This window comes from Carettochelys insculpta, chromosome 1, assembly GCF_033958435.1.
Source record: "Carettochelys insculpta isolate YL-2023 chromosome 1, ASM3395843v1, whole genome shotgun sequence".
In the NCBI taxonomy this organism is placed as follows: domain Eukaryota; kingdom Metazoa; phylum Chordata; order Testudines; family Carettochelyidae; genus Carettochelys; species Carettochelys insculpta.
In genome coordinates, this window is record NC_134137.1 from 13,379,541 (window position 1) to 13,401,254 (window position 21,714).

The 21,714-nt window shown below is 46.5% G+C and overlaps 1 protein-coding gene across 1 annotated transcript in view; it reads right to left on the minus strand.

Annotated features, from left to right (window-relative positions):
- The window catches only part of LOC142001577 (disintegrin and metalloproteinase domain-containing protein 20-like), a 106,764-nt gene that overhangs the window by 52,040 nt on the left and 33,010 nt on the right, over positions 1–21,714 (minus strand). The window contains exons 12-13 of the mRNA XM_074976969.1: positions 12,132–12,306; positions 10,621–10,710 (exon numbers count right to left, since the gene is read on the minus strand). Coding sequence (XP_074833070.1) covers positions 10,621–10,710; positions 12,132–12,306 — 265 coding nt within the window. The remainder of the gene's footprint in view (positions 1–10,620; positions 10,711–12,131; positions 12,307–21,714) is intronic.

A 21,714-nucleotide genomic window follows, 5' to 3' on the forward strand; every position in this document is an offset into this window, starting at 1 on the left:
TGTGATACCGCTGCGTCTTCTTACGGCGGTCGGGTTGGTAAACCTCATAGGTGACAGGCCCCACGGCTCGAAAAACCTCGTAGGGTCCCTGCCATCTAGCCAACAGCTTAGATTCGCTGGATGGCAGCAGGACCAAGACCCGATCACCTGGCTCGAAGCTGTGACTACGTGCCTCCTGGTTGTAGTTTCGAGCCTGGGACGCCTGCGCAGCTCTCAGGTTTTCCTCTGCGAGGGCCCCTACCTGTTCCAGGCGTTTCTGGAGCTGGAAAATGTACTGCAGCAGTCCTTTTGAGGGGGACGCGGTTTGCTCCCAGACCTCTTGCATCAGGTCGAGTACTCCCCGGGGACGGCGTCCGTACAATAGCTCGAACAGTGAGAAACGCGTGGAGGACTGGGGAACCTCCCGGATGGCCAACAGCAAGGGAGGTAGCAACTGATCCCACCGGCGCAGGTCTTCTGGGGGGAATTTACGCATCATCTCCTTCAGTGTGCGGTTGAAGCGCTCTACCAGGCCATCCATCTGGGGGTGGTACACAGAGGTGCATAACTGTTTAATCCCCAGGAGGGCACAGACCTGCTTCATCAGGCGGGCTGTAAAATTGGTTCCCTGATCGGTGGGAAGTTCCCGTGGCAGTCCTACTCGGGCGAAGATCTTCATTAACTCCCCCGCGATGGTGTGGGCCGTGATGTTGCGCAGTCGGATCACCTCTGGGAAGCGGGTTGCATAGTCCACGAGGACCAACACAGACTTGTACCCGGCTACGCTCTTCGGGAGTGGGCCCACCAGATCCATGGCCACCCGCTCGAACGGGGTCCCCACCACTGGCATCGGGATCAATGGGGCCCTAGGGACCTGCGGGGGAGCAGCAAGCTGGCACGCAGGGCAAGAGCTACAATAGTTCTTCACCTCCTGGTGGACCCCTGGCCAGAAGAATCGGGACAGTATCCGGGCCAAGGTCTTTTCTTGGCCCAAGTGGCCGGCAGCAGAGATATCATGGGCCAGCTTCATCACGGCCCGTCGGTGGCATTTCGGCACCAGTAGCTGTGCTTGTTGTTCCTGGGTCTGGGGGTCCCGGTCCACCCGGTATAGCTGATCCTGGCGCAGCTTGAAGTGGGGCCACTGTGCCACAAGCTGGAGGTCTGTTGCCACCGTGTCGATGGCCGCCACCTGGGCATAGGCCCGGCTTAGTGTGGGGTCGTCTTTCTGGTCCCGGCAGAAATCCGAGGTTGCCCCATCATCGGGGCTGGTCCCCCTTGAGCCTTCAGCGGGTCCTTCAGTTAGGGGTCCCAGGTCCGACCCCACGCTCTCCTCGGGTGGGTCCTCGGGCGTATTCCCCTCCAGGACAGGGGCCGCCTCCCTCTTGAGTCCAGTGGCCGGGCGGAAGATACCCGCGAAGCCTGGCCAGTCCCAGCCTAACACCACGGGGTACGCCAGTCAGGGCGCTAGGCCAATAACCAAATGATGGGTCACCCCTGCCACCGTCAGGGGCACCCGTACGCTGGGGTATGGACGCACGTCGCCATGAATGCATTGCAGCCGGATGGTCCCTAGAGCGGGGTCAGCCTCCAGGCCGGCCCGTTGGCGTACCAGGGTCTGGCTGCACCCCGAGTCCACTAAGGCGACCGTGGCTTCAGTTCCCACGAGGACCGGGACCGTAATTGTGGGTGCCTGTGGGGGTCGCGCCCTCTTTTCGGCCACCCATACTCGACCAAAACTACAAAAACGTTCCAGGCAGTCCCGTTGGAGGTCTCTCCATTGACCACAGCTGAAGCAGGGCCCTAGCACTGGTTGGGGCCGCCCATGGGCCTGGCGCCCCCCTGGACCTGGTGGCTGCGTGCTGGTGGCCCCCTCCGTTCGCCCCTGGGGGTTACTGGGGCCTAGCTTTCGCGGTGACCTCCAACAAAGACTGGGTGGTTCCCGCAGCTGGCCAGGTACTTTGGAGTGGATCTCCCCTGGCTTCTTGGCTTCCCGACGCGGGGGCCGTGACGACGGGGCTGAGCCCATGGGTGCCTCTGGTTCCTCCACGGCTAGGATGTCCTCCATGAGGTTGACAGCAGCTTGCACGGTCGCAGGTTGGTGGCGCCGCACCCACGCCCGCCCTCTAGGTGGGAGGATGCAGAGGAGTTGTTCTAAGATGACCTGCTCCATGAGCTCTGCGGGCGTCCTCGCCTCTGGTTGCAGCCACCGCCAGCACGCGTCCCTCAGCTCCTGTGCCATGCACCGCGGCTGGGCCCCCGGGGCGTAGGTCAGGGTCCGGAACCGCCGGTGGAAGGTCTCCGGGCTAACATCCAGGGTGTCGAGGATGGCTGCCTTCACCCGGTCGTAATCTCGGGCGTCTTCGACAGATAATGCCCAGTATGCTCTTTGGGCCCCCCCGGTCAAATAAGGGGCCAGTAATGTAGCCCACTGGTTCCGGGGCCACCCAGCCACCACCGCTACCTGTTCAAAGGTGACCAGGAAGGCCTCTGGATCATCTGCTGGGTCCATCTTTGTCAGCCGTACCGGCGGGACTGATGCAGGGCTCTCCCCTGAAGTTCCCTGCCGTGGCTCGGCCGGCAATGCCACCAGGGCTGCCAGCTGCTGCAGGCTTCGTCGCTGGTGCTCCTGGTTCTGGGCCATCAGTTCAGTCAGCAGCTGTGTCTGCTGGGCTCCCAGCTTCTGGATGAGCTGCTGTTGCTGCTGTAGCTGGGCAGCTTGCTGCTTCTGCTGGCTTTCGGCCAAATATTGCAGTAGCTTGTCCATCTCCATCGGGGGAGCGGGGTTAGCAGTAATACACAAGAACCAAAAACAAAACAAAACAGTGGATAGTTGCCTGCACGGTCCGGGGTCTTCTTTCCTCTCTCTGTGGGTCTGCGCCCACTCCCTCACCCCTTACGTCAGGGGTGGGGATCGAGTACTCACATTCTCCACCACATGTAGGAAGTCTGGAGATGCCCAGCCCTTAGCCTAGGGTGGGCGGCACCCAAAAGGGGTTAGAACACCAGCCCCGCACTCAGTTCGGGGCGATCAGCAGTTCACCGTTACAAGACAATACAGGCCCCGGCCCTCAGTCCAGGGCGGGGCAGCAGTTCATAATAATGTACAATTCCGGCCCAGCCCTCAGTTTGGGGCGGGGCAACAGCACAAGGGTTTAAGCACAGGCCCAGCCCTCAGTTTGGGGCGGGGCACCAGCACAAGGGGGTTAGCACAGGCCCAGCGCAGGCTGGCCCTGTCAAGGAGGGGGTAGGGGGTCGCAGGCCCTCCCACTCCACTGCGACCCGGCCCGGGGCCCTGGGAGTCGCTCACACACTACCACAGGAGTGGGGATCCAGGCCACAACACACTGCCATGGGTTCGGGTGCGTCATTCCCTGGGCCACTTCCTACCTCTCCCTCTGCTGGCAGAAGGTCCCAGTCCATCTGGTCGGGGGGTCCCTCTAGGTCGGTCTCCTCCAGGTCGTCCACCTTCGGGGGCTCCGGCCAGTCGCTCATATCAATGTCATTGGGATAGTCGGGCGGCGGTAGCACAGGGGACCCGAAGCGATCCTGGGCCTGAGGGCTGTAGGGATCCACCGGGACTCTGGGGCAGACCGCTCCCGGGGCTTCTTCCAAGGCAGGGAGTCTCCGCCGGCATGAAGGTCCTGGCAGGTCTGGGAAGTCTGGGTAGTCCCCCTGGGGCATCTGTATCCGGGGTAGTTCGGAGCCGCTGGGAGCTTGCTCCCCTGGCCTGGCCGGGCGGCGACAGACCCTCTGCCCTTGGCGCTGGGGAGCTCGTGCAGGCGCCTCCTCCCTGCCCGGAGGCCCAGGCTTTAATGGGTCCTGAGCCCTGCCTTTGGCTCTTCTAGCCCTGGGCCCTGCCCTCTGAGGGGCGGGCCTCTGGTATTCTGGCTCCGGACCCTCCCACCAGGGCCTCTGCGCAGCCTCCTCTGCCTCTGAGTCAGCAGGAGGCCATACTGACTCACTACACAGAGCAACAAGATAGTCCCTTCCCCAAAGAGTGAAAACCCAGTTATGAGATAAGAGACAAATGATGGGTACCGATAAATGGGGGAACCATACAAGAAAACAATCTGACAGTATCTGACAGCTTGATAGGCAATGGTCTCAGTTCACCAGCAACCTAATGTTGTCAAATTTTTTGGTAGGCATTAAGAAAAAGGAGAGTTTTGAGATGGGTTTTGGAGGATAATTAGTTATTTTTGATCAATGTTTATGGGGAATTTCTCCCGAGCATGAGAGGCAGCTTGTGAGAAAGCAAAAGTGGGTAATGGAGGATAGCATCGTGGGTGGATTGGAGATAAGTGATAAACAAATAAGGAATGACATGGTAGTGATTGTCCATGGAGGGCCTTGAAGGTGAAGACAGTTAGGAAAAGACAAGTGTGATTGAGGAGAGGGAAGCAGGAAAGAGAAGAAAACTGACTGACCAGGAAAATGGAATTTGCAGCAGCAGTCTGAAAGTAACTCCACCATGAAGCCACTGAGAGCTCCATGCTAGTCCCAAGCCTGGATGAAGGAGGAGGGTTGGTCAGATGTGTGTTGATGTACTGACTGTCAAACAACAATATGAATGAAATCTGATGCCAGTACAACTAAATGTTAAAAGATGGTGGCTCAGATGTCGCCCAGATAAACAAGGTCCGCGATACCAATCGAGTGATTGGGATTGGGTCGATATGTTGGCTACCGAAAGAAATTACAGCTAATACATATGCTATCCATTGGAACGTGGAACGTCCGAACACTGTGGGCAACTGCAAAATTAGAGCTGCTTCGGAAGGAAATGGAGAGATACCGATGCGATATACTTGGACTGGCAGAGATGCGTTGGACGGCATCAGGAGAGATATGCAGTTGCGAAGTCATTTGGTCAGAAACAAAACGAAGCATGAAGCAGGAGTTGGATTCCTTCTTAGCAAAACAGCTAGAAGGGCATTATTAGGATACAAACCAGTGAGTGCAAGAATGAGATTCGAAGCAAAACCCTTCAACATCTCAGTCATTCAGGTGTATGCACCCATGTCGGACAGTATGCAGGAAGAGATTGGGCTATTCTATAAAGACTTGACAAAGATGGTGGAGGAGATACCAAAGAAAGATGTGTTGATCATCGGAGGAGATTGGAATGCGAAGGTTGGAACAGAGAATGAAGGTTGGGAGGGAGTCATGGGAAGGTTTGGATATGGAGAAAGAAACAAACGAGGTGAGAAACTGCTAGAGTTTGCTACAGAGCATGAGATGGTGATCTGCAACACAAGATTCCAACAAAAGGACTGTAGGAAGTGGACATGGTGATCGAATGACGGGAAGTCCAAGAACATGGTAGATATGATTTTGGTAAGAAGAAGGATAACATCAGTACAGCAGTGCCAAACTTTCCAAGGAGCAGATATAGACTCAGAGCACAGTCTAGTGATCCCAAACATTGAGATAAAACTCAAAAGAAAATGTAAGACACAGTTTAAGAAAATTAGAGATGTGGCGAGGCTACGTGAGGAAGAAACAGGGAATGCATACAGAGCAATGCTCAAAGAGAAGATTAAAAATATTTTATCTAGAGAAAGACCTAGATAAGAGAGTCACAGGGATAGCCATCGCTATAGAAGAGGCAATTGATCAGACCGTTACAGAAGAAGAACAGATCAATAAGAATTGGATTAACCAGGAGACACTGAAGTTGGTTCAAGAGAAGAGAGCGTTGAAGATCAGAAGAGACGGCAGAACAGCAATATAGGATGAAATGCAATGAGGTAAGGAAAGCAGCCGGAAAGGATAAGGAGAAATGGTTAGAAGAGCAATGTGAAGATATAGAGAGGTATTACAGCAAATGTAAGACCAGGGAGGTGTATAAGACAGTTAAGAATATTAATAGGAAATGGCAACCAAAGCAGATGGCGATCAAAGATGAGAACAAAGAAGTGCTCATGAACAGGGAGAAGATTGTGCAACGATGGACAAGATATTACACTGATCTGTACAAAGCACAATTGGACCCGAGTGTCTCAGAGAGACTGATTGAAGATTTGAAAGAGATATCTTACCCATGCATTGCGAGGAAGACCAATACTTTGAAGGAGGAAGTAGAAAAAGCAGTGAAACAACTAAAGAACAACAAGAGCCCTGGAAATGATAAAATCATGGGAGAGATGATCAAATGTGGAGGAGAAAGCATGATGCAGGAAATACGCCAAGTATGTAATATAGCAAGGAAAGAAGGGAAGGCACCTAAGGAATGGACAAGATCTGTGCTAGTGACAATACCCAAGAAAGGAAGTACATTGGCATGCAAGAACTACAGAAAGATTGCCCTAATGAGTCATCTAGGTAAGGTGCTGATGATGATACTGACTGAGAGATTAAGATTGCAGATAGAAGAACATATAGCAGACGAGCAAGCAGAGTTCAGAAAAGATAGAAGTACCATACAGCAAATATTGGCACTAAGACTGATAGCGGAGAAAGCTCGATGAAAGAACAAAAATGTGTACACTTGCTTCACCGATTTTCAAAAGGCATTTGACAGTATAGATCAGAAAGTGACTTGGGTGGTGTTGGAGTCATATGGAGCGGATAGCAGATTGATACGGTTGTTGAAGAATATCAATGATAATGCAGAGGCAGCGGCGAGAATATGCGGGGAGTTGGGAAGTTCGTTTAAAACAAGTAGAGGTATGAGACCAGGAGATCCAATATCGCCAAGTATCTTCATCTCACATCTGGAGAGAGCAATGGACAAGATCAAGGAAGAGGTAGAAGGGATATCTGTGCACGGCAAAAGAATTAACAACTTGAGTTACGCGGATGATATAGTTATCATTGAGGAAGATGAGGAGAAGCTAGTGAAAACAGTGCAGGTGGTAAATGAAGAAGGGAGGCGGTATGGACTGATTATGAGCATTGATAAAACAAAAACAATGGTATTTGGAGATAAAGAAATAGGAAGGAAGATCAGTGTCAATGGTATTGAACTCAAAAATGTAGAGAAGTTCACATATCTGGGGAGCAACATAACGTATGATCTGGACTGTAAGGAGGAAAAAGTGACTAGAATAACGAAAGCAAGAGCAAGTTTGAAGGCGATGGATAAGATCTGGACAAGCAAAGCAATTAGCTTAAGAACGAAGCTGAGTGTCTTGAAAACGTGTGTATTCAGCAGCATGTTGTATGGATGTGAGGCATAGATGATAATGAAAGATTTGAAAATGAGAATATTGGCATTCAAAAGGAGTTGTTATAGAAAGATTCTGAGAATAGGATGGATGTAGACAGTCACCAATGAGGAAGTATATAGGAAGATACAGCCGAAAGAGAACCTGATGCAGAAGGTTATAAAATGGAAGCTACAACTATTTGGACATATTTGCAGAATGAATGATGAATGAAAAATCAAGACTCTGGTGTTCGGCATAATGGATGGTTCAAACAGGAGAGGCAGACCCCACAGAGAATGGATAGTTGATGTAGTAGATTGGTGCGGAGCTAGTCTACAGAAACTAAGCCACTCTGCACTGGACAGGGAAAGATGGAAGGAAATAGTGATAGAGGCATAAGAAACCAATGGGCGCTGTGCCCACAGTTATTGATGATGATGATGGTGATAATGATGATTCTGAAACTATATTTGAGGTCAAAGATTGCATTTGTCCAATTTGAAGTTCTAGAGACAGTCCCACGTCAAAGATGGCAGCCAGGTAACAGGCCTGAGGGACAAAGAGGATGGTGTTGTCCACAGTCATCAGAAGGGAGTTAATGGGGATGTTCTGGGGTGGATGGAGAGAAATAGATCAAGAGCTCTGTTTTAGCCATGTTGAGATTGAGATGATGTTTGAACACACACAAGGAGAAATCAGAGATAGGATGAAATTTCTCTTTGGAGATAAGACAGGTCTGGAGTAGTAAAGTAGATGTGTAGCAACGTGTTTTATCTGTAGTCTGAAAGGTGAGTCTGAATGTGTCCTCCTCTGTTTATTCTAGAGGATTCCAGCAGAAAGTAAAGACAGAGTATTTCTAATCCCTGGAGCATCTCTAATGAGTCCCATATATTCTGATCATTTGGGATACTGATCTGTAGGGTGGGCTGAATGGAAGCACCTTCCACTACTGGAAGAAAGCACAAGAACCTTCTGCTATTGACACCAGCTTTCCTGTGGCCTCAAAGAGGTGATTTGATGCTTTATTGCAGAACCGTGCATTGGGGTGCTCTGTGCCACCAAAGTCTCCTCCAGATGAGCTGACAGATCTCAGACAGCTCTCCGGAAGGTGCAGAAGAGGACCTTCTTTCCGTCTAAGTAAGGATGCCTTATACCAGGAGCTGGAATAGGCTCCCCTTCTTAACGTGAGCAACCCTGACAATGCCCAGGCTCAGATGACTCTGGACATAAAGGCACTGTACTCTGTGGCAGAAAGCTAACAATGGCAAAAAAGAAATAGAAGGACAATAGACCTTACAAGTCTGTGTAATATTGGGGGAAATATCAGTCTGTGGCATTTTGAAGTCACGTAGGATACGTCTACATGGCACTTGGGAGCAAACCTCCCAGCCAAGGTCCACAGACCTGTTCGAGCAAGGCTTGTGTTAGTGCACTATTTTTGGCTGTGTAGATGGTATTTAAGTATTTTGACTCAGGCTGGATCCTGTGTTCTCAAACCCACTCCCCCTGACCCAGGATCAGAGTCTGAGCTCCAGCCCAAGCCACCATCTCAAGTCACTGTCTACACAGCACACTCGAGCACATACTTTTAGCAGAAGTCTGCTCACCTAGGCTGTGAAGCTCAGTCCCAAGATTTGACTAGACATTCTGATGGGCCTTGGAGCCCTTCACGGCCAAGCAAGCAGAATGTTTGGGAGAGAATGTTGATGGGCAGGTCCTTTCAGCCTCTCACCCATTACTGACAACTTTAGCTGCCTCCCTAACTACCAGGCTACAGAAGCATTCTCAAGCTTTCCCTGGCCCAATGACTAGTAAGTTGTGCATAATGATAATAGATAGTTATTGTGTCTCGGAAGGCAAAGAGAATGACCACCTCAGTAGGTAGTTTGGGCATTTACCTAGGACGGGGTGCACAAAGTGGGGTGTGTGCTCCTGTTGAGGGGTGCAAAATTTCAAAAGGGGGGTGCAGAGCAATCTCTTTTCCCTATGCTCCCTGGCCTCCACTGGCTCCCCAGGCCAGTCCTGCCCCCTCCTTCCTGGAACAGTAGCAGGCAAGCTATGCTGGCTGGCCACATGTGAGCAGCTGCATCTGCTGCTCCACGTGAAACCTGAGCTCCCAGCCTGCAGCCATGCCCTTCTGCCTGGGGAAACCAGGCAGAGGTCATCAGAAGGCTGCTGCTGAGCAGTCCGGTGACTCACTCTGGAGGCAGTGAGGGAGGAGAGAGTGTAAGTGAGCAGCACTACTCTGCTCCTGCCTTGCCTCACCCCACCCAACTGCTGGTCTCCCCAGCCTGGGGAGGGAGCCTTGAACTTTGCAGTTAACTTTGCCTGGGCATCTCTGGATGCCCTGCAAGGAGATGCCGAGGGGTGCAGGTGTAAGTGGTGGGCATCGGGGGAGAGTGGAAAGGGTGTTTAGAGGCTCAGTCAGCAGGGGTAGAGGGTGAGCCCCAGCTGTGCCTGAGGGAATGTGTAAGTGACACCAGCCAGTCCCTTCCCTAGGAAAGGCAGGAGGAGGTGTTCACCCCATGCTTTGGTTGGGCAGGGCGCCGCCTCTCCTAGGATACTTGCCTGCCATTCTAGCACTGCTTAATGTGATTCCCAAAAAATCCTAGTGCAGGGGTGTATAAAGCGGGGAGGTATGAAATTTCATAAGGGGGAGCAGCAGAATTGGCTTGCCTCCCCCACAGCCTCTGCTGACTCCTCCAATCTGCTGCCTCCCTGTACCTGACTCCTGCAATGGGAACACGGAATGTCACCTCCTGGAGACCTCCACTCACTTCCAGGGCTGTTGGGGGGCCCCTGTTAATTGCAGGGATGAAAACTGGGGCCCAATGCAAAAAGTTTGCTCACCTCTGATTTAGGATATTAGGGACCCGAGTGAAGGCCCCTACTCCAACAATGATTTATTAATTTAAAATGGTTCAACAGGAGACCCTGTTAAACGATCCCATAATATCCCATAGCTCAGTAGCTAGGACACTCTCCTGCAATGTAGAAAACCCACATCTAAATTGCTATTTCACATCATGCAAATGGGGGAAATGTGTATTAGCTTCCCACATCTGAGAGGAACCTAACCATTGTGCTAGCTCTTATAAGGGAGCCACAATCCCAGCATTTTGCAAATTTCCTCTCCTTTTCTTTTGTCAAAGTGACTGGTCAAAACAAAACAAAAATGTTTTGAAGTGAAACAAAACATTTCATTTGAACATTACTGAAATATTTTCGTTTTTTTGTGTTGGTCAAAGTTATTCAGCGAGTTAACATGAACTTTTTTGACCAAAACTTCTAGTTTCAGCAAATTAACTACTTGCTAAAAACAAGTTGCACAGCTCTAATCCCAACATATCTATTTGGGATTAGCAGATCCAGTACTTGAGAAAGAAGCTTTGAAAATTAAGAGGATTACCACTGGTTATTAACTTTTAAAAATAGTAATTAAACATTCAATTTACCATAAAGTACAAAACCTACAATATTGATTTCTTACCTGGCAGTTATTGCAGCAAAGTCCAGAAACACAAGCAGCACCTGGCTTTATTGCACAATTGGATAGGCAACAACCACTCCGTAAGCACATCTTCAAGGAGAAAATGAATAACACCTCATCTTACAAACCTATTTTGGGACTTCCGCAGAGCAATATCACTCTGACCATTTACGGTTTAATTTCAAACAGCAGTGAAGCTCAGTGAATTTGAGGGACAAACTCCCATTTCTCACCTTAGTTATAGTGACCATACACCCAATTTTGGTGGGGACAGCCACTTTTTAAGCCCTATCCCTGCCATCCCAACTCTTTTGGGAAAAGTGGACATTTGTACCATTTGCTCTTGCCAGCTATATCCGTTGGCATTGTACAGGAGACAGTCAGGGCTCATATGAGCAGCTGGGGTCAGCCCAGTATGAGGGAGGTTCCAGCTAACCCCACATGGTGTCCCATTTTCATTTTGGGAAATATAGTCCCCTTAACCATAGTTCCGATTACATGGATTTTTAAAACACAATAAAATCAGGCTGGAAATTAGAAATAACCATCAGAGGAGTGAGGTTCTGGAAGAGTTTTCCAGTAAAAGTAATAAGGGGCTTACAGTCATCCTGAGATCAACCAGTACATCCGAGACTTTCTTTTCCCTCTTTGCTTTGGCCTGGTAAGATCCCAGATTTTAGCTAAAAAAAAAATCTTATTGCTGGGTCTCAAGTGCATGCTTTGCACTTTGCACTATTAAATATCATCCCACTTCTATTACTCCATTTTCAAAGTTATCCCACTCCTGTATGATAGTCTGGTCGTTTGCAAAATTGGCAGTGCCTCCCTACTTTGTGTCTTCGACAAATTTTATTAGCACACTCCCACTTTTTGTGCCAATAAAATTGTTAAACCAGAGTGGTTGCAAGACCAGCGCTCTAAAAATTCACCAATAATCTCCCCTGAGACTGAAAGTTCAATTTCAATGTTTTGTAGTCTCCCTTTAACTAGTTCCTTATCCATCCTTCCATTCTCATAGTAAACCCCATGATCTACCTTCTGTAAAACCATGTTGTATTGAATCCCAATTTCTGTTTACCTGCATGCACTGATCTACTTTCATCATCAAAATTTGTTCCACGATCTTGTCTACAAGTGAGGTCATACCAACAGGTCTGTATGTTCCTGGATCAGTTTTTCCCTTTTCTTAAAAATGGGTACTATGTTAGCAATTCTCCAGTCATACAATATGACCCCTTAGTTTATGGTCAGTTCTTTAGGTAGTTAAAGAGTTATTCACTTTGTACTGGAAAGCTGTGATTTTGATGTGCATAAGATGTGTTCTACAAATGTAATAAAATTATTTGGGTCACTGCTTTAAGTGCAACACTCAGCTCACTGAACTCAGGAACCATGGACAGCACTTCCATTGTAAATCCATATGTCCCATGGACTAGTTCTGCAATTGCACAAAACACACTTAATAATGCTTTTGTAAGATGTACATGTAACTAACATCTCTAGTTACTGACCTCATCCATACCACAGTCACATTCCTCCTCATCTTCTATTACACCATTACCACACACCTGTGTTCCAAATATTTTCCGTTCTGGTATGTTAAAAAGGCAGGTTTTCCCTGGCTTTCTTATAGTGTCAAAGTAGTATGCTCTGGAACAGTTACTGAACTCTGTACACAATATCCGCCTGTACAGGGAGAAAATATCCACTACTAGAGAGCACCTCAGTATGTCAATATATCAAAATCCAATGGCTGGAAATTGAAGTTAGACAAATTCAAACAATAGAGAATGCAACAAATTGCCTCAATCAGCAAGCAAGATGGCTGCTCAAAGGTGTATCAAGAATCTCAAATATGCAGCCATGTATTACCTTCAAGCCATTTGCCCAGATAAGATGTGAAAATCTGATTTAAAAATAAATGAACTTCTCTAATACACAACATAGAATGGAGACCAACTGACTGTGCACTTAGTTATAAAATAAGACCATGTTTGGCTGAGGAATAACAATGATTATTAAAAATGTATGTACGGTAGCATTAGATCGATCACATATATTTTAAATGAATTAAAATACTTTTGATGTTGTAATGAATGCCAATTTTGAGAAAGAATTCCATTCTTGGATCATTCTCTCTTGCAGAATGATTCCATTATATAGACCAGGTTGATAAACTTCTTGTATATGCAAATCAGCATTTCAGCTGAATTAGCCAGTTACTGAAGTGTGAAGGATGTGCAGTTTTGGATGTGGTTCACAGAAAAAATTCCCACTTGATAAGTTCTTTTTTCTGTGTCCTGTTCCTAATATGATGAGAAACAAAGCTGTTTTGAAAGGTCTATCCTCTCAGCAAGAGCTAGGAGGGAGAAGAATGGTAAGAAAGAATCAAAATCATGACTTTGGAGAACTGGGAGGACCTACATCTTAGCAAAGGCCTATGAAAATTAATGTTAGAAAAATGAAGGTTACTTACCTGTACTCAGAATTCCTCAAGAAGGACTCTCCCTATTCACACTCATTAGATGCTCTGATTGGTAGAACCCAAGCTAGCAATGCCTGCTGGAGAACTCCTCCTTAGCAGACATTTAACACTTCAGCCATTTGAGTTCCTCCCTTCCCATCCCAGGTCCTTTGGTCAGTAGGATTCCAAGAAATTGGGGAAAGATGGACAGGGATGGTCTATTTGCAGAGTCCATCTAGAAGAATTCTAGGTACATAAACTTAATTATTTCTTTTGGGACATTTGCATACTTCCCTTCTCGGGATAGACCAACAAGCAGTAACTCTAACCCAGGATGTTGGGATACGAAGTCCTAACTGAACAATGATCACAGAACAGACATACTATATTTTGCATCCAAGATAGACTCTAAATCTAATGAAGAGCACCTAGTGAAAGTATGCATTGAAGTCCAGGTTGCTGCTCTACAAATTCCTACAGAAGCAATATGTTTGGAAAAGGGCACATGAAGCTGCCTTAGTTCTCATAGAAAGTCCAGAGGACCTTGTACTTTTGTCCCATTGAACTATACAGGGACCCTTATTGTAATGGTTCCTGTTCTGTCTTCTGTCATCCACACCTGGCCGTGCTCATGTTCCTAATTCAGTAGGTTTTCGGTACAGTGTGGTACTGATCAGGCCATCCTTGATTAGTACTGTAGTGTCCAGGAAATGTGCCTCGATTACAACATGCAAGAGATACATTTCCTGGACACTACAGTACTAATCAAGGATGGCCTGATCAGTACCACACTGTACCGAAAACCTACTGATCGCTATACTTATCTACACCCTTCTAGTTTCCATCCTGCACACGTGACTAGATCCATTGTTTACAGTCAAGATCTTAGGTACAATCGCATTTGCTCTGATCCAACTGACAGAGACCAAAAACTACAAGAACTTTACCAAATATTCATAAACTTGAATTACCCACCAGGAGAAGTAAAAAAACAAATCGACAGGGCCAGACGCATACCCAGAGACCAGCTACTCCAAGATCAGCCCAAAAAAGCCAAGAACAGAACACCACTGGTCATCACCTACAGCCCCCAACTCAGACCACTGCAACGAATTATTAAAGACCTAAAACCTATTCTTAATCAGGATGCTACACTCCAGAAGGCCCTGGGTGACATGCCTGTTCTCTCCTACAGACAACCTCCCAACCTCATGAGGATCCTTACTAACAGCCACAGTCTATGCCCCAGGAACACCAGTCCTGGAACCTTTCCCTGCAACAAAGCCCGCTGCCAGCTTTGTCCACATATCTGCTCTGGAAATATCATCACTGGACCTAACCAGGTTACTCACAGAATCACGGGCACTTTCTCATGCTCCTCTACTAACATCATATATGCCATCATGTGCCAACAATGCCCAGATGCTTTGTATATTGGACAGACTTCTAACTCCCTTAGACAAAGGGTCAACAGGCACAAAACAGACATCAAAACACTCCAGATCCACAAACCAGTTAGTCAACATTTTAATGGAATGGGCCATTCTGTCAATGACCTCAAGGTATGTGTGTTACTGAAGAGAAATTATCGCTCCCTTTTAGAAAGAGAAGTGGACGAACTGACATTTATATTCAAATTCGGCACATTAACACATGGTTTAAATCGTGATGGGAACTTTCTGAGTCACTATAGGGGCTTGTCTGCATACTTGACTCAGTCTAATTCTTGATCTTCCCCCCCACCCCTCCACTCTCTGATTTGCTCGCCTTGATTATCTTTTTCTGATTTATCCTCCTTGCTTACTGTTTTTGGTTCTCTGTGTCTTAAATATTGAGTCTGTTCTGGTCTGGCTATGGTCTGAAGAAGTGGGTCTGTCCCACGAAAGCTCACCTAATAATCTATTTTTCTAGTCTTTAAAGTGCTACTTGACTGTTTTTTGTTTTGACCAGCTGTTAATGTGTTGAATTTGCTTATGAATTCCAATTCACAAATTTCTCGCTCTATCTGTTTTTAAATTCTTTTTGCTCCAGGACACAAATTCTCAGGTCTTTAACAGAAATGGCCTTCTCCATTGAAGTTTTCACCAACCAGCTTATGTATATTGTTTCTTGATGTCTGCCCTTTGTCCATTTATTCTTTGGCGAAGAGTTTGCCCAGTCTATCCAATGTACATAGTGGCAAGGCATTGTCGGCACATAATGGCATATGTAATGTTGCTGTAAGTGCATGAGAATGTGCCTTTGATCTTGTAAGTAACATGGTTCGCTGCAGTGACAGCATCCCTAGAATAAATATGTGGAAAAGTTGGCAGTGGGGTGTGTTGCAAGGAAAAGTTCCAGGATTAGTATTACTGTGATGTAGGCTGTGATTGCTGGTGAGAATCTTTCTTAGGTTAGGTGGTTGTCTATAGGAAAGGACAGACCTGTCACGTAGGGCCTTTGGGAGTGTAGCATTGTGATCCAGAATAGGTTGTAGGTTTTTAATGCTGTGTTGCAGGGGTCTGAGTTGGGGGCTATAGGTGATTGCAAGTGGTGTTCTGTTATTGATCTTCTGAGGTCTGTCTTGAAGTGGCTGGTCTCTGGGTATTCATCTGGCCCTGTCAGGTTCGTGGAAGTGGTGGGGCAAAAAGAAAGACCCCAGGATAAGAGAGACTCTTCAGCTGGGTTGATTTTGTAGGTTGAAAGGTTAACAATATTATCCAGTGTCTTGTAGTTGTTGTAATGGTAGTATCCTGAAGTATGAAGTAATTTACATAGATTATTGTCCTTTCTTTTTTGTAGGGTGTGGAAGTGTGCACAATAGATTTGTTGCCTAGGTAGGAAAAGTCCTGCTCTGTGGGGACTTGTGTGAAGTCTTGATTCTTGATGAGAGTTTCAAGTTCAGAGAGGTCATTCTTGATCCTTTCCTGCTTGCTGAACAGAATACTGATCAATTGGTTCCTAAGCTTCTTAGAGAGTGTGTGGCATAGTCAAGCCCTTAGATACAATCGCAGCCGCTCTGATCCTACTGACAGAGATCGAAAACTAGAACACCTCTACCAAGCATTCATAAAACTTAATTATCCACCAGTAGAAGTAAAACAAAAAAAAACAAATTGACAGGGCTAGATGAATACCCAGAAACCAGCTACTTTAAGATAGGCCTCACAAGATCAATAACAGAACACCACTTGTCATCACCTACAGCCCCCAACTCAAAAGCCCCAGGTGACAGGCCTGTCTTTTGCTATAGACAACCTCCTAACCTAAGAAAGATTCTTACCAGCAATCACTGGCTAAATCACAGTAACAGTAATCCTGGAACTTTTCCTTGCAACACACCCCACTGCCAACTTTGTCCACATATTTATTCTGGGGATGCCATCACTGGAGCAAACCATGTTAGTTACAAGATCAAAGGCAAATTCTTGTGCATGTCCAGCAACATTATATATGCCATTATGTGCCAACAATGACCTGCTACTATGTACATTAGACAGACTGGGCAAAATCTTCACCAAAGAATAAAGGGACACAGAGCAGACACCGAGAAACTCAATATACATAAGCCGGTCAGTGAACAATTCAATGGAGTGGGCCATTCTGTAAAAGACCTGGGAATTTGTGTCCTGGAACAAAAAGAATTTAAAAAAAACAGATTAGAGCGAGAGATTTGTGAGTTAGAATTCATATTCAAATTCAACACATTAACATGTGGTATGAACAGAGACATCAATTAACTCACACATCACAAGGACTGCTTTCCTACTTTGATGCTCGTAATTATAACAGGCAGGACAATTAACATCCCCCCACTACTCCTCCTCCTCCTATGTATTTGATTTGTCAGGTTTTATTGCCTTTTTTTTGTCGTCTGTGCTTATGACAGTCTGTATTGGAAATGAGAATGATCTGATGAAGTGGGTCTGTCTCACGAAAGCTCATCACCAAATAAGTCATTTTGTTAGTCTTTAAAGTGCTACATTTCTGCTGTTTTGTTTTATTACCTAGGCTAGTCACAGTAACAAAACTGAAAACCTAGGTAAACACTACAACTAACAAATATTTTTCCTCAGTTTTAGAAATTAAGAAATTTAATAGAATCAAATTGTTAACATGGATTTAAAATTGCCAGATGATAGTCTGTGTCCTTGTCAAAATGATAGATTTCAGGCCTATGAAATCCAGGGAATATAGAATTTAGGTAAAAGCCCATGCAATCTCAATTCTGCCTCTGTTGAGTGATATTTCCACATGCCCAAAGCACAAATTCCCTTTCTACATTTTCAATGACATGGAGAGGCAGTCCCTGCACTTTCCCTGCACCAAATACTAATAAGCTTCTCCAACCAATACTAGACTTTTAAAATTTAACAACCAATTCACACTGTTTGACAGCCTGTTCTCACCAGCCTATTGGATATCTCCCAGATCTGTATTTTTCCCTACCGATATTTAAATTCCACAGATTTAACTCATATATGACCTCACAAAATAAAATCTCCACATATCACAATCACAGCTCTTCCAAGCTGCTCCAATTTACTCCTCCAGCATTCAATGCAGCTGCACCTAACAGGGAACGTTGCTGGAATGAACTCCGATAATTCACAGTGGCTATTGTCAGTTCCAGTGGAGCACAGCTGAGCTAGTGTGGGCTTTTACCTTAAGTGTATCCACATTTCAGAAGTTTGAGTTTTGCTGTATTCAATCTTTTGGAAGGACAGAAGCCAGCACCAGGCAACCTGATCTCTTTATTAATGCAGTGTTTAGCCATTTAATAATTTCTTCTCTGTTATATGTATGAAGCTGAAGAAGGGGAACACTGTCTCTGATGCCTAAGCAATGGAACAAATGATGATCTTTTTTTTTTTTAAAAAAAAAAAAACCAAACACCCAAAGTGCTTCCTGTATCCCATAACTTACAGGCTTGAACCTCAGTCTACAGAGTGCACCCAAATTCTACCCTCCACCTCCACCCTCCACTGCTTACCCATGAAGCCCAGCCTCAGTTTCAGTCTCTGCCCTTATGATCTCATTGATGGAGTCCCAAAGCAGTTGATTGGCACACTGGTTTTATTGAAACCAGCAACAAGAAGAGGAATATTTCTGAACAACTGGGGCCCTGTCTGATCTGGACTGTGCACCTCGTACTTCCTTCTCGTGCTCCTCCAGCTTGCTTTCCTGGCACCTGATTCACAGTTCTGATCTTCAGGTTGTCTCCTGCCTAAGAGCCCTAGATATCATGACATGGCATGACTCAGGGTTCTGATATCAAGGTTGTCTCCTGCTTCTGACCTTCCAGTATCCCAAGCCATCTGACTCTCAATTCCTTTCTTATGAGTGCAAACTCTGGTTCTGACCATTAGGTCTGGGTGTCCATGCTTTGGTTGTGATGCTGGGCTAGATGGATCTTTGTTTTTCCAACCCAGTATTGACATTCTTTTGTTCTTAGGTGCCCTGTGCCAGAAGTCCATAGCCCAGTACTGACAAACTGGGAAGTCTTTCTCCAGTCAATATGAGCCATCTTTGATGATCTGAACTGTGTATGAACAGCCAAGACCACCTGGAGGAGACTCAGCAGGGGCTCTGAACAGGGGCCTTCCGCACAGCATGCTTCCACTGCATCAAAGTGGAAACAGGGTGGAGTGAAGCAGCACAACTGTATCAGTTGCTGTGGTGCTTGCAGGAAGAAATCGAAGATGAAATGGACCTTGCCATTTGCATTGATGATCAGCTGCGAGAATAAAGAGAGGAGAAAAGAGGGTCCCTGCAGCCCTTTTACTTCTAAATTGATACCAGCTGAATTGATACAAGCCAATATGTTTTTTCTGCAGCTAACATTTAACACATACTTAATTTACTTACGTTAGTGACTCCCTAACTATTTACAAGCAACAGTAGATGAGAAGAGTTGAAAGAGCCAGGGCTAGAAGGAACACAGGGACCTCCAATCAGAACCAGTAAGAAGGAATAGGGAGGGAGTTGGAGAAGCCTTTTCCTTTATACTCCTGAACTGTGAGCACAAGGACACAGCACATATATGTCAAGTATCAGAGGGGTAGCCGTGTTAGTCTGGATCTGTAGAGCAACGAAGGGTCCTGTGGCACCTTATAGACTAACAGAAAAGTTTAGAGCATGAGCTTTCGTGAGTTAACTCACTTCTTCAGATGCTGGTCCTGGAAATCTGCAAGGCCAGGTATAAATAAGTATAAATATAGGTATAAATAGGTATAAATAGGCCAGAGCAAGGCTGGGGATAACGAGGTTAGCTCAGTCAGGCAGGCTGAGTAGATCTGGAGGTGTGAACTCCAAGAGAGGGGAAGCTGCTTTTGTATTTAGCCAGCCATTCATGGACAGCCATTCATTCATCATGGACAGGTCTGACAACCAGAAGGAGGCTTCCAGACAACTCTGCAATACCAGATTTTACAGGCTACTTTCCTCAGACCCCACCGAGGAATACACTAAAAAACTACACCGTCTGCTCAGGACACTCCCTACACAAGCACAAGAACAGATCTACACCAACACACCTCTAGAGCCCCGTCCAGGGTTATTCTACTTACTACCCAAAATCCACAAGCCTGGAAATCCTGGACGCCCCATCATCTCCGGTATTGGCACTCTCACTGAAGGACTGTCTGGTTATGTGGACTCTCTCCTCAGACCCTATGTCACCAACACCCCCAGCTACCTCCGCGACACCACTGACTTCCTGAGAAGGCTGCAATACGTTGGTGACCTACCAGAAAACACTATCCTAGCAACCATGGATGTAGAGGCTCTGTATACCAACATCCCACACAAAGATGGAATAAATGCTGTCCGGAACAGTATCCCTGATGATGCTACAGCACATCTGGCGGCTGAGCTCTGCAACTTTATACTCACACACAACTATTTCAGATTCGGTGACAATATATACCTTCAAATCAGCGGCACAGCTATGGGTACCCGCATGGCCCCTCAATATGCCAATATTTTCATGGCTGACCTAGAACAACGCTTCCTCAACTCTCGTCCACTAACACCCCGGCTCTATTTACGCTACATTGACGACATCTTCATCATCTGGACCCATAGGAAGGAGACTCTGGAGGAATTCCACTGGGACTTCAACAACTTCCACCCCAACATCAAGCTCAGCCTGGACCAATCTACACAGGAGATCCACTTCCTTGACACTACCGTGCTTATACACAATGGACACATCAGTACCACCCTGTACCGTAAACCCACTGACCGCTACTCCTACCTCCATGCCTCCAGCTTCCATCCCAGACACACCACACGATCCATCATTTACAGCCAAGCACTTAGATATAACCGCATTTGTTCCAACCCCTCTGACAGAGACAAACACCTACAGGATCTGCACCAAGCATTCCTGAGACTGCAATACCCACCTGAGGAAGTGAGAAAACAAATCAACAGAGCCAGACGTGTGCCACGAAGCCTCCTACTACAGGACAAGCCCAAGAGAGAAACCAACAGAACACCACTAGCCATCACCTACAGTCCTCAGCTAAAACCTCTACAGCGCATCATCAGGGATCTACAACCCATCCTGGACAATGATCCCCCACTTTCACAGGCCTTGGGAGGCAGACCTATCATTGCTCACAGACAACCTGCCAACCTAAAACAAATCCTAACAAGCAACTATACACCGCACCACAGTCACTCTATCTCAGGGACCCATCCATGCAACAAACCTCATTGCCAGCTCTGCCCACATATACACACCAGCAACATCATTACAGGACCTAATCGGATCAGCCACACCATTGTGGGCTCATTCAGCTGCACATCTACCAATGTAATTTATGCCATCATGTGCCAGCAATGCCCCTCTGCCATATACATCAGACAAACTGGACAGTCCCTACGTAAAAGAATAAATGCACACAAATCAGACATCAGAAATGGCAATATACAAAAACCCATAGGAGAGCACTTCAATCTCCCAGGACACACAGTAGCAGATTTAAAAGTAGCTATCCTGCAGCAAAGAAATTTCAAGAACAGACTCCAAAGAGAAATTGCTGAGCTACAATTCATCTGCAAATTCAATACCCTCAGCTCAGGATTAAACAAAGACTGTGAATGGCTGGCTAAATACAAAAGCAGCTTCCCCTCTCTTGGAGTTCACACCTCCAGATCTACTCAGCCTGCCTGACTGAGCTAACCTCGTTATCCCCAGCCTTGCTCTGGCCTATTTATACCTGGCCTTGCAGATTTCCAGGACCAGCATCTGAAGAAGTGAGTTAACTCACGAAAGCTCATGCTCTAAACTTTTCTGTTAGTCTATAAGGTGCCACAGGACCCTTCGTTGCTCAGCACATATATGCAATCTCAACATTAATGGTAGCAACAGCCTTCAGTTCTTGTGCATTGGTCAGATATGCAATGTATACATTTGCAGTCACTTGAAGGAGAACCACTGCTGCAAGACGTTTCAGGCCAATATAAGCAGAGTAGGGCCCATGACACCTTGCTGTTCTTGGATTTCAGCCCAAATTCTACAATAAATCCATGAAGTAATTTATATCAGTTCAAATGTTGAATAAGGGTCAGAGAGAGAGAAAGAAGAAGAAGAAATAAAGGAAAAATATCACTTGTACAAATCAGAAAAGACTCCTGAATTT